The sequence below is a fragment of the Rutidosis leptorrhynchoides genome, chromosome 2, assembly GCF_046630445.1.
Source record: "Rutidosis leptorrhynchoides isolate AG116_Rl617_1_P2 chromosome 2, CSIRO_AGI_Rlap_v1, whole genome shotgun sequence".
NCBI lineage: Eukaryota > Viridiplantae > Streptophyta > Magnoliopsida > Asterales > Asteraceae > Rutidosis > Rutidosis leptorrhynchoides.
Window position 1 is genome coordinate 608,548,720 of NC_092334.1, and position 13,999 is coordinate 608,562,718.

Genomic DNA, 13,999 nt, shown 5'->3' on the forward strand with positions numbered 1-13,999 from the left:
AAATAACCAAATGTAAAAGTACTTAAACAATAATTTAAAACACGAATGTTAAAAGATAGTTTCAAAAGACTCTATTGATGTCATGCTTGACCTCTATATAGTCTCTTTTTTTGCGAAAGCTAGCTATAGTCAATCATTTGAGAATAACATGCCAAAAGTCAACAGAATGATTGAATAAGTTCATAGGTTTAAGTATGTAATATAGGCATAGACTACAAAATTTCAGTTTCACAAAATTGAAAAATAGTGTATACATCATGACACTCAAATTATGAAGCTTAACTGCTCATTTAACTTATGAGTCTTCACAAACCCGTAATACTGTGCACCATCCAAGTGTAACGTTTACGAAGTAACATAAACCTCAATAGGTAGGGTGGGGTTTGTCAAAACCCAATAAATGTGTCCAAGTGATTCGCGCATAATTAACATTGAAAAGGATGTTAATTACCATTTCAATATAAAAATGTATATAATCTTTATTTTCTTTATCTAACTAAATAGCTAATTAAATATTAATGTATAAAATGCAAATTATCGATAATCCTCAAACCTGACGCAAAGCGAGGGGCTTCCCACTAGTTTAACCAAATTGACGATTATAGAGGGACTCTCCACTGTTTTGATAAATTCACTAATTCCCTAAATTTCCCTTAACGATGTCTTACACAAATTATTTGTTACAATTTATTGGAAGATATTTTGAGAAAATAGCATAATTTGGTGGTACAACTCCTACACAAACAATAAAAACCAATTGAAACATCCATCCACCAACGATTACTTGTGTCGAGGCTGGAAAGATTCGTCTGAGACTTTCCAATGAAATCGTAGTTTGAACCTACAAAGGGGATGTAGAGCACCAAGACGACCACAACAACAATTACATGGAATGGAGCGGTCCAACCGCCTACCGACCGACGAACAAACCATCCAATTGAGAACCTGAGGGTGTGCCGAAAACCATATAAGCCATACTCTGGACCCACTAAGCCATCGGCAAACACCACCTCATGTTGGCCGTTGGGAGACACTTGAGAATCTGAAAGCCAATGAGGAAAAACTAAGCCCTACAAGAACATCGGACACCTCCACAATAATGGAAAAGACCAACGAAGAGGGCAATGGAGCAAAGGACACTCTGAAGAGGCACCGACCAAAAGAAAGTAGTATCAGGGAGGATGAAGATGAAGACGATATGCACGCAAGATGAAAAATAGGAGAAGTGCAAGATCGGCAGCTGTTAACAAAGCTCAAGCTCTGGCGAGCCCAACCATGCCAGAAAACCGGAAAACAAGACATACAAGAAACGAAGGTACCCACACCATCAAGCCATCACAACAGCCATAGAGTACGGTGGGCAACCACCTTCTTTTTACTAGTATTGAATATTATGGAGTAATTATTTATTGTGGACACAAAAGTCAAATAGAATTATACAACAGTCATTAATGTTATCAGGAATGTTTATGAATTATCTAGTTACAAATGATAACAGTAACACATAACATCTGTATGTGCCTCAAATGTGTTCTCAAAAACAGTTGTAATGGTCAAGCGCATATATCTGGGACACCGTCTCTTCTATGTTGGTTGATAGTGATAGGCAACTAGTAGTTCCAGTAATCTTGAAAATTCTCTACAATGTGAAAAATGTGCGAATACTTCATTGAAAGGAACACCCTACAGCAACTGCCAAATTATCATCAAATTAACCACTTCACTTGTGAATAAGATGACAATATTATTTTTTAGAAAAAAATCAAGAATCACGTCTAATGAGGGCCATAAAAACAAAAAATCAATACCAAGTCAGTATAAGAATGTAGACCAGATTAGCTAGGAGAGAGTTTGTCGATTTAATCTAGATAATGTACAAAGAGGGATTAATTCATTAATGAGACGGGTGTAACAAAGCTAGGGTGTGTGCATCTCTCAAAAGTAGATTGTAATCTAGTAGATAGAGGTGACAATTTGAATCCAGTTACTTATAAATGGGTCAATTGGTGGTTAGGTTTTATCTCTAACGGGTCAAACAGATGATATAAGCTATATAAGCTACAAATGAAAAATGTCTGAACTCAATTAAAGTATAAATTTATAGATAAAATCCCCCCAACTCATTTTCTTTATTAAAGTAGCTTACTTTCAATTAATATGAAGTCTGTAATCATATTTGACACAGTATCCTTAAAAAGTAAAAAAGATATGAACTAAATGTGTGTCAGTAAACAAAACCAACCCATGCCCATAAAACATGTGTTTCGAGTCTTTTGACCGATTATCCTATCTGCCATTTTGTCACCTCTACTATGAAAGCTGACTAATTTCTTGATTATAGGTAGTTCACCCTGTTTGGTATTAATTTTGTTGCTAATGTCAAATTCGCTGTTTAATTCCACATATTCCTATCATGATCTTATCTTAAAACTACGAAGGACATGATTATAATTTAGTTGATACACTTATGAAATTGAATCTTAAAAAGACAACTAATAAGAGCAAACGGATATTGACATTTTTTTGCATGAGTTCAAGTGTGCAATTAACTCTGAATAACAAGAATTCATACCACAACAGTCAGCAATTATGTGGTGGACATTGCTTTATAGCCTTCTTTCTCAAGAATACTAGCTAATGAGATGTCGCCCGTCTTCGAAATTCGACCCCCATCCTACACATGATATTATAATAAATGATCAGCCTCGTTAGGACAACAATATACACTTTTATAATGACTGAAGAATTTTGACAAGCTGAGAAAATAACTGGGAATTGATCTCATATTGGCCTATAATTATCACCTTAAAAGTCTCAATGCGTGAGAATAGTTTGGCACTCATATAGATATACTATATTTTTTAGCACATAAGCCAAAAGAATAACACATTGCAGGTGCAACACATACGTTGAATCTCAACATAAACATAACATGTTGGATGTTTATAAATAACTAGCCTCAAAAAGACCCCATTAACATCTGAACTCATGTTGTATATTATGTGTGTAAAGCTTACAAATAAATGGGAAGATAGGTTACAGATCAAAATGGATTCTGGTTGAAATAGATCAATCTATCTTTTTTAGTATGGGCTAAAACAGAGCCTTCATAGCACACAGAGCCCATGTAAGTTCTCAGTGAGACAATCTGTTGCGTATGGGGCGCTTATCTTAAAGAGTATCATTTTCAGGTATCTTAAATATTACGGATTACATAAAAAAATGTATACAATTGTGCTGGAAACCTCAACTTTAACTAGCTCTAAGTTTAAGAAAAACACAAAGTATATACATAACGTAGGTCATATTAATAAGATGGGATGTATGAGTTGATCTTCCAAATCCTATAAAAAGAATACCATTTAAAAATAATATTGATCCATGTTACGCACACCACAAAGAAAAACAAACGAAAAATATACCATGATGTGGATATAGGTAGGCTTGATAAATTCCAGAAGCCGTCGGTAATGAGTAATCATCAAAACGGAGTTTGTGGGACTCATTAAAGCATTAACAGCTTTTGAAACATCTCTCAATGCGTCCACGTCTAACCCAGAATCAATTTCATCCAATATTGCCAATTCCGCTCCGAGCACCTGCAAAAAAATTTATATAATGGAAATTAAATCATTACAAGTAGATAGAATAATATGTTGAGAAATTTATAAAAAAGAGACATATGTGTTTGAATTTCCTGAAGAACATCAAATGCAAATAATCTATCAGGTCAGGCAGAGCAAACAATTATGGATCTACGAATTGCATAGCTGGGAGTACTAAATACATACCGCAAGTTGTAATATTTCGTTTCGCTTTTTTTCACCACCACTAAATCCTTCATTAACATTTCTATTTAAGAAGTCTGCCTTTATATTCACCATTTCCAGCTTTGGCATGATGTACCCATAAAACTGCAAAACAATATTATAATCAAAATCAAAACTCACCCAATTTAACAGAAAAGAAATGCAGCCAGCAAGAATACATAAAATTATGACACATTCTTTATTCCAACGGTTTGTTAGACGAGTAGTTGCAACGCGCACTGGATGATCATCATCTATAAAAGTCAGATCTTCAAATATCATTTTTCAGAAACGGTAAAGGGATAGCATTGTCTTTATCAACAGCCTACTATAAGTAGCCTATTTTCTTCATTATCTTTCTAATTTCTTAATCAGTTTCAAAAAATATAGATAAGTTACAAATGTACACATGGAGTAAACTATCCAAATTCTTTAAAGTTAACTACTTTAAATACCTGAAGTGGATCAAGCTCTGGCTGACCAAGTTTCCTTCTTCGGGCATTGTAAGCCATCTGCAGAAAGTCACTGTTGCTAACTCCCGGAATTTCAACAGGAGACTGAAAACTTAAAAAAAGTCCAGCAAGCGATCTGTCTTCTGCTTCCATCTCAAGCAAATTCTCTCCCTTGAAAACAACTGAGCCTCCAGTAACTTCATAATCTTTATGACCAACAAGAACCTACAAATTCACATACAGAAATATAGCTTAGAAAATTAGCCAGACATTAAATACCTTGTTAGTATCTAAACTCCATAACGTGTGCATACATATCTTAGTACATGCATAACCAGAAACTTCACTTTAATGGACATGACAAAGCAAATGAATAAGTTCATTGACTCTCCTCCTTCTTACAAATATTGAAGCTTTGAAATTCAAAGCAGACATATCATATAGGGAATAAGGTTGTCACTAATCACACATCTCGAATAGCCTTCAACAACCACAAAATGAGTTTCATATCAATACCATTAGTTCTTTGAAATGACGAAGATCAAAAGCTGAGCACCTTTACAACATAAGATCAAACACATAGTGGTGCGACCAGTGGCGGAAGCACAAATTTTGTTCACCGGAGGCGAAATTTTGTTTTAAAGCGTAGCAACTTTTTTTGGGCAAAATATGGAAGTTTTGGGGGAAATATAGAGGTTTTTGGGCAAAATTTGGAGGGTTTTGGGCAAAATTTGAAGGTTTTGGGGCAAAATATGGAGGTTTTGGGGCAAAACATGAAGGCTTTGAAGCAAAAAAAAAAAATACACTGGGGGCAAAATCGAAAAATCCAAAATTTTTGCACTGAAAATAACAAATCCACTAGGGGCGGGCGCCCCATGTCCCAACATAATTTCGCCCCTGGGTGCAATTCCACAAAAACAGTAAACTACAAAATATGCTTAATGGCTAAAATCTTAATTCAGAAGTATGGAAGCTATAAGTTGAGGATAATAGATATACTAACCTTGGCAAAGGTACTCTTTCCAGAACCATTCTTCCCCATAATAGCATGAATCTAGTCAAATCAACGATTAAGACACCGTTAAATCGTTTAAATTTCGCCTTTATACATTTAGCTAAATGATTAATATCTCAGATACAATAAAGAATTTTAATTTTAATCACCATCAATAAAACAGATTACCAGCTTCTAAAACCTAACAATTTTTTTCAAGTTCTTTTACACCTTAATAGTCAAACTATGCCTTCTGTTGACCAAGTATCATTATTTTATTATTATTACTAAAAATCAGAATTATAAGTTCCAAAACAGATATTCAACAATTCAATAATAATCACAGAATTTATTATACAATTGAACTGAAAGTGAAATAAACCTCGCCTTCGTAGATTGAAAGATCAACGCCGTTAAGAATCTTCTGTCCTGATTCAGCTATAACTGCCGTTAGTTCTTTCACTTCCAACACAAGCTTCGGTGGCTGTCCAGATACAGAACCGGGAGGCGATTCACTTGCGAGTGTGGCCGTTAATTTAAACGGAGAGAATTTGTTAGAATAACGGCGGTTACGGGGAAGGACGGAGGACGTGAATAGATTGAAATCGGAGGTTGATTGTTTGAATGAAAGAATAGGTGCAGAAGGGGAAGGGCAATATCCAAATCGGTTGAGCAGAGCCATTGCTATTGCTGCTGGTGACCTGATGGTTGTAAACCGGGAATGAATAACAGGTGTTTGATAGAATTAACCGGATTGCACGTGCATATCATGTGATAACCTTTTGGCAGAATTTTAGTGGGTTGAACTCTGAGGAAATATTAGCCCAATTAATAAAAGGCCCTAACGTTTTCATTGGCCATGTTTTGACAACAAGTTTTTTTTTTAATATTTTAGTTTTTTGATTTTTATGAAAAAGTTCCTCTCAAATAAAAAAACTTCATTTGATTGCAAGAGATTAAAGTTTTCCTAGAAAGGAAAAAGCTAAAAGTTAATAAAATTAATGTTTAACTTTTAACTTTCAGCTTTTATCATTTTATTCTTTATTTTAAGAGTTTCAGTTACTTTATTAATGGATATTTAAGTAATTTAATTTCAAAAAGCGATTCTCAAATGTTAAAAGCTACTCCTCTTAGCGTTTTGAACATATGAGCTTTTTCATGTATCAAAAAGCTTTAAGCTTTAACCACCAAACAAAGCTTTTTAATAGATGTGAACTTTTTCTTAAAACCTAAAACCTAAAACCTAAAAGTTCCAAAAAATTTCTAAAAGCTCTTTACCAAACATAGCCATACTCATTATGGGATCCCTTTCATTTTCATTATACATGGAAATCTCACAAAAAGGTCCTTTTTGAAACAACAAATAATATTTTATTAAAAAGTAGTGAAATTGACCAAGAAAATCGCAATCTTTTTTTTTTTCCTTTTGCAATTTGCAAGTGACATTTGCGTTTTGCAACTGCACATTCGCAAATAGCAAATTGCTTTTATCAATAGGTGATCGAGATCCCGACCCGTAAATTTTGCAAGGTCATTAACACCGATTTAGTTACCGTTTATTATAATTGTGCGCCTTTTTTCAGATCTATTTGTTTGGATTAAATTCGAAGTCTCAATTTTTTATTTGAAAATCAACCTCATGTTGCAAGTTACGTTTTATGTGCAATGTGTCATTTTGCGATTTGTGTTGTTTATACAAACTGATCGTCGGGTTTCGTTTCGTGTAATTTTAGTCAATATTGGTGATAAATTTTAACGAATTACAATTAGAATGTTCTATAGCAAGTTATGACTGGTCAAAGTATGTTTAAAAGTCAAAATCAACGAAAACGTCAAATCGGAAGGTCTTCGAGGCCGAATTTCGAAAAAAAAAACTGGGACAAACCGCCTTTGGCAAAAGTACACAATTTCCAAAATTAAAACGGTGATTAAATCGGATCTACGAATCAAAAGATACGACCTTTCAAAGTTTGCAAAAATACGTATCACAAATCAAATTCGCAAATCGCAAAAAGTGATTTGCGAATTGGTTCGTTTTTTGGGTCGTAATCGAGATATCAAGGTCATTGGCAAATAGCGAAGAGCATACGCAAATCGAAAACAAAAATTTGCTTATTGCGAGGGCTTCGCGAAAGGATTTTTTTTTTGGGGACAAAATATTAAAAACAATTTTTGAAAAAGGCGTTTTGATGAGTATCCCTCATTATATCGATGAACTAGGTTTTTGAGCCCGTGCGTTGCACGGGTATATAAAAAACCATGAAAAATGTAATTTCCAATTGATATTGGTATATAAATAGTGATACTAAAAAAAGGAAAAGTATAAGAATTATTTAAGAGCCCGTGATTTTAACAAATTTTAAAAATTCTTTTGATTTTAAGAGCCCATGGTGTTGACAAATTTTAAAAAATTCTCGAGTTTAAGATTCCGTGGTACGAATTTTGAAAGTTCTTTTGAGCCCGTTGTGTTGACAAATTTAAAAAGTGATTTTTGGGTGGTGTTAGTAACTTAGTGTCTACAATTTTTTTTTCTCATCATTAATATCTTTCATCTAGGTCCTTATGACATTTTTTTCATTGTCTAAGGGCTTAAGGTGTAGTATAACAATCTATTGTTGTATTTTTGGAATTTAAAACGTAATAAAATCTATATATACGGAGTACCAATTGCAATATAATAATTAATATTAATATATGGTAATAAATAATATTTTAGATAAATATAATTTGTATATTAAAATATTAAATTTAATAATCTATATATGGTAATTATCTTAAATAATAGAATAATACGTAGAATTATGTAATTCAGATTAAATAATAGACTGACAAGTAGGACAATTTAATTTAGATTAATTGAGAAGATGACACGTAGGATTTATGACACGTGCTTTATAATAATGTATAGATGTATAGATAATTTTGTTTTAAGGGTTTCATCATATCAATAATTGAATTCGTTTTTGTCATGTGTTTTAATTTTTCACTTAGATATTTAGTTTTAGATCTTAGATATATAATTAGACTAATTTCATGAGTTTGTGCGTTGCACGGAAGCTAAAAATTAAATAAATAATCAATTATAAGAAAAACATACATGAAAAGACTACACTGAGAGGGTTAACATTTTTCTATCAAAACCTTGCGTTGTAGCTCATGTGGTAGTGACCTGCTTTTTTAGTGAGTGGTCGAGAGTTCGACTCCTGTGAGTGCAGCATTGCACACAAGGTTACCCCTTAACCATTGAATTCCACTCAATGGTGTCTTCTGCATATCGCATTGCGTAGGCAGTGGGGGAGGGGGTTATACCACCCATGCCCTCGGATTGGGCCGTGTTTCCTCCTGGCAGCAGTTGGGGGCGGGTTTTGCAACTGCGGGAGATGAACGTGTGAGTGATTTAGTCTTCCTGGGTGATCCCGAACTACTGTTTAAAAAAAACATTCTTCCATCACAAAGTTGACTTCTTTTTTCAATGTCTTTTGCACTAACCATTCAATGCGATTCCTGCAATGTACTCACGCAACATGCGGTTAAGAGGAATATATTGTATAACATTAAAATTGTGATATGAAATACGGATACAGTGAATTACAATAGAGCCTACCCTGGAATAGGCTCATCCACATCAATCATAAGATATACTTTTGTAAAAATTGAAAACCCTGAGATTGTAGTGACATGTGTTAGAATAATGTAAATAATGAAAAGAATGAGGTTTTATAGTTTTTTCTCATAGTTCGGGTAGGCTTAGCGTACTCGATAGCATAGAATAGATTTGTTTGTTACGTAGCCGTAATTCTTGGATTGTTTTTCGTACGTTATTATTTGTTACCTATCTTTTTGCTTTGCGTTATATATATCGGATACGCTACTCGCTAGACATATCTTTTGATTTAATCAGGCTTGATCGTTTTTTACCCTTATTCTATGTTATTTACCCTAATTTTGTATAATTTAAGATCATAAAACGAAAAATTCCAAGTTTTATAAACAATTAACAGCAGCAGAAGAAAGCACTCCTAACTTCGTAGCAAAACTAAAGGAAAGATCCTGATAAAAAGAAACAAAAAAGAAATGAAAAGAAAAAGATAAACCTTGTGATTAAAGATATAAAACACCTCCTGTTCTAAATATTTATTCAATTCAATTCAATTCCCCAATCCTTTGTCCATGGAGTCTTGAAAAAGAGTATGCTCCCACTCTTTTGCTGTTTCGTCAACCATAGCACCAGAATCGGCTACAGAAATTCATGTTGCAAAAAATCAAGATAGGCCAAATATTTTCTCCATAATACTGACACATCATACTGCAAAACTGAACAAGAAAACTGGTCACATAACTGGTATAATGCACTAAAGTAATAAATCTTCAAGAACAAAAAAAGTTAATTAATAACCTACTTCTTCAGGTTATAAGTAATCAAAACATATTTTGGTATGCATCATAGTTCTCTAAGATATAAATAATCTTTCTCTAAGATATAAAAAATCTTCCCCTAAGATACTAATAATCTCTCTCTAAGATATAAATAACTGATTCTGCCTATGACATTTTATTCCAGAGTCACAAACATCATGTTGATCTGTCAGATAACAATCATCACCAATTGAGCTTCAATGGAATATATTCTAATTCTAGAGTTATCGTAATAAACTCTATCATTCTAATATTAAGGCTGCCAATATCAATCTGAATTTAAGTGAGCATTTCAAAAGAATCATATATCAACCTAATAGAACAATTGCCCGAGTGACCAATAAGTTAAATATGCCTTCATACCTTCTTGGCCTCAGGCTCCTTTATCTAATTAGCAGGATCTCAATAGACTTCTAGTCTATTTCTCTACACTATTCTTGATGATAGGGTAGGTGACATCGCTTAACACAAACCCTATCCTAATTCGTTTTAACCCATACTAAAGAATAAGGCATTTCACACCAAGCCCATATTCAACCACTATCATCCACCGCATCATGCAACCTCTAGAGAGAACTAGCAGCAGCCCAAACTTTGTTCTGACCTTGTAAACCGAGCTGTTAGCTCTGTATTCCGTGTTCTCAAAATCTTATTCAAAGGCACATTCCTACCAATTTGCTGCCAGCCCAAACCTGAAAGTAAAAAATCCGTTGATTCAAATGCGTCCAAATGAATTTATAAAACCATATAAAGAAAGATGGACATACTACTTCCCTCTAAGAAATAAAGGATAGCAAAAGTTACAGCAAGTTATATACTTGTCATACAATGTACGCAGTCCAGCATGAGATCTCTTGCAAAGAACTCAGGACCTAACCACTAACCACTGAACTATTTAATGATGGTTTAATCTAAATATAAGTAGGTTGAATTTGAATAGCAACAAGGGCTAGTGAATAATGATGATAACAAAACAAACCTCGGGAGGTTAGATGTAAGATACGGAGTATATGATCTGTGAAATACCAATTTCAATTTCAGTTTTAATTTTAGTTTTAATTTAATTTAATTTAATTTAATTTAATTTCAATATTAATATTAATATTAATATTAATTTTAATTAATTCTAATTCTAATTTTGATTTTGAATATGAACTTAGACTTGGGTGCCAAGCCTATTTTTACGGATTTTATATACTCCCGTAATTCTCGACATATTCTCGTGTATATATATACAAAAGTTGAACCTACCCAATTTCTCATTCACAAGTCAAGACTCAAACGATTTTTTCCTAAAGAATTTAAGGTAAAACAATTCGATCTCTAAGATTTAATTTATTAATTTATATTATAATTCTCTGATCGAGCGTTAGATGAATGAATATATCAAGATTTATGTATCTTGATGAGTAATTTTTAGATATACAAGATACAAATCAAGATGTTCTTGTGTTTGGTTTATAGAGAATTCTTATTCGTATAATATTTTTTTTTTACCCAGAAAATATATTGAAATAAAAACTAAATAGGATTTTGATGGTTTACTTTTCGTTTAGATTATATATGTGATATAAATTGATATCTTGAACTTGCAGGATTATCACTACAAGAAGAAGGATAAGAAGGATCAAAAATAGATACATGTAAGATGGCGTCTATTTTGCAAACAAGTATACCGTTTTTATGTAATATGATGGTGTCTTGCATGAAGGAACAAGACAACGATTTGTTATACACGTTTCATAAACAAATAATTTATAGCTTTCATATCGTTAATTAAACTAATATCAATTTAATTAATTAATTAGTGTACTAATAACTAATAATTTAATAATAAGTTAGGAAAGAGACAAATAATTACTCCGTAAAAATTAAGATTTGAGTTGAAAATCCATAGTTAAAATTACTTGTTGGAATTCAATTCAATGATTTAAAAATACACAAACACAAACAAGACATCAAATTAATTATTTAACGAGTTGAGATTGAAAAAGTTCATTTATTTATGATTTTCTTTTTATGTATGGTTAACTTAGATAAATGATTTTGATATATAAGGTATATAATTACGGAGTAATAAGATTGAGAATATTGAATAATGATATATGAAAGACGAGATTGATTATTATAGTGTCCGTTATGGTATGATTAGCTAAACTACATCAATCTTAACTGAATCGACATCATCATCAACCTCATCTATGATCTTCCAAAAACAAACATTATAACTTTTTTAATAATTAAATTTTTCCTTAAAAACCAAAGTCAATATTTGTGAAGGTGATAATGCCAAACCCTTGTCTTTTTCCTTCATGCGAGCAACCGTCATAATAGGGCTCTATTTGTATGCAAGAAAACTATATATTTGTCTGCAAAATATTCGCCATCTTACTTCTTTTTATATCTACATCGTTGTGTAATCACAAAAGATTTACATGATTAATTGAGAAATTATAAATATTATTAATCACATGCACTTATTGGAGTAATTATCAGCAGGGCCGGTCCCGAGAATTTGAGTGCCCGGAACGGTGCGAAGCAAAAGGGCCCAAGACCCGTACAAGGATAATATTTTTTTTTTGGGTCCAAGGATAATACAAGCAAAAAGGCCCAAAATTACATGGACTAGTATAAGGAATTTTTTTTTTTGGCCCCTTAAAAAGTTGGGCCCTGGACATATGTCCACCATGTACCCCATTGGGCCGCCCCTGATTATCAGAGTGACACTTTTCTAGACCAAGATAGTTTTTTGATTGATGTATAGAGAATTCTTTTAAGATTGTTTTACAAAAAAGTGTAATGAAAAAAGAAAAAAGAAAAAAAAAACAGATAAGTTAATGATGGTTTGAAAATTTTAGACCAATGTTAAATGTTTACCTTTTATATGTAAGTTTATTGGTTATAGATTGTTGTTTGTTTTTAATCTGAAAATTTAAGATGCCCACAAGTAATTATATTAGCAAAAAAAAAAAAAAAAAAAAAAAAAAAAAAAATATATATATATATATATATATATATATATATATATATATATATATATATATATATATATATAGATTTTTACATTTATATAACATATACGAGAGCTCTTGAGCCTTTTTACTACTCACCATGACATACATGCAAAAACCTCCAACTTAATTTGGAGGTATTTTGGTAACTTGGGTTTCTTTTCGTTTTGTCATTTTTTACAACTTTTTTTTTTTAATTCATTTTTCATTTCTTTAATTTTTAAACGTTTAATTCACCACCCGTAACATTTTCTTAAATGTACAATTTATCGACCATTAACCGGTTTTTTAAACGTTAATTTAACCGATCAAAACCACCACGCAACGAAGTTATTTTTTTACAACTATTTTTACCTTCCGTTTTCCCCTTTCTTACTCATACTTTATCTTTTAAACCTTTAATTAACTTACCGTTAACTATTTTTTTAAAACATTAAACTAACTGACCGTTAACAGATCAAATTACCCTGCAGTGAAGCACGAACTTTTTATTCTCGTTATTATTATTATTATTATTATTATTATTATTATTATTATTATTATTATTATTATTATTATTATTATTATTATTATTATTATTATTATTATTATTATTATTATTATTTTTATTATTATTATTATTATTACTAGATTAATGCCCGCGAATTCGCGGGGCTTATTTATGAGACTAATCTAGATTAAATTTGAAACTCCATAAACTAATATTATAGTATTTGTTTGGTTGCGAGTTAACGGGCGAAATCATATAATGAGGTTGTATAGTTGTTGACAAAATCAAAACAAATATTAGAATTAATGGTGTAATAATGGATGATTCAATATTAGTAAACGAAAGGTGCGATCCGAATTTCAAAATCAAAGAACTTGATCATCAATGTACGTGTTCGTTAATGTAAATGACTGCATCCAAAAAACTGGTTGCTCACTTGGGGTTCACCTAAAAAATAACAAAATGCATCGATAGTGAGTCTATCCAACCCTTACCACAAAATGTAAGTTGGCAAACCCCTTAAACAACCAACATATTTTTAAATATTACTCCGTATCAGAGTGACCTACCTATGAGGCAAGTATATATAAAATTACCTGATTCAGTGGGTATTGGTATAGAAAATGATATGTATCAAGTTTGATTCAACGGTTGAAAAATACTCTTCCAGATTCAAGTGAGACAATCCTATTTGTTTCTATTTGTTTCAGCCTGTATCACAAATCACCTATTAGTAGACCCACCCATTGTACACCAAAACAACTTGCACCCATAAAAATAGTATCAAATTGACTAAAGTCTAAGGTAAGTATAATTAAAATCACATT

At 32.1% G+C, this 13,999-nt stretch overlaps 1 protein-coding gene across 1 annotated transcript; it reads right to left on the bottom strand.

Moving 5' to 3' along the window:
• Positions 1 to 1,384: 1,384 nt before the first annotated feature.
• LOC139893455 (ABC transporter I family member 6, chloroplastic-like) lies at positions 1,385 to 6,008 on the bottom strand. The gene is made up of 7 exons (XM_071876617.1): positions 5,638 to 6,008; positions 5,265 to 5,315; positions 4,265 to 4,486; positions 3,792 to 3,914; positions 3,423 to 3,599; positions 2,573 to 2,674; positions 1,385 to 1,692 (listed from the first exon to the last, which is right to left on the bottom strand). Exons 1-6 carry the CDS (start codon positions 5,935 to 5,937, stop codon positions 2,588 to 2,590), a joined length of 960 nt encoding a protein of 319 aa, XP_071732718.1. The 5' UTR covers positions 5,938 to 6,008; the 3' UTR covers positions 1,385 to 1,692; positions 2,573 to 2,587.
• Positions 6,009 to 13,999: the final 7,991 nt, after the last annotated feature.

Bases quoted from the DNA above. Each gene is read 5' to 3' on its own strand.
- LOC139893455 (XM_071876617.1), bottom strand. From the start codon at position 5,937: ATGGCTCTGCTCAACCGATTTGGATATTGCCCTTCCCCTTCTGCACCT. The intron at 5,316-5,637 runs GTTTATTTCACT...TGATTTGACTAG, and splicing joins TTTCAATCTACGAAGGCGAG to ATTCATGCTATTATGGGGAA. The intron at 3,915-4,264 runs GTATTTAAAGTA...ATTGTTTTGCAG, and splicing joins CAGAGCTTGATCCACTTCAG to TTTTATGGGTACATCATGCC.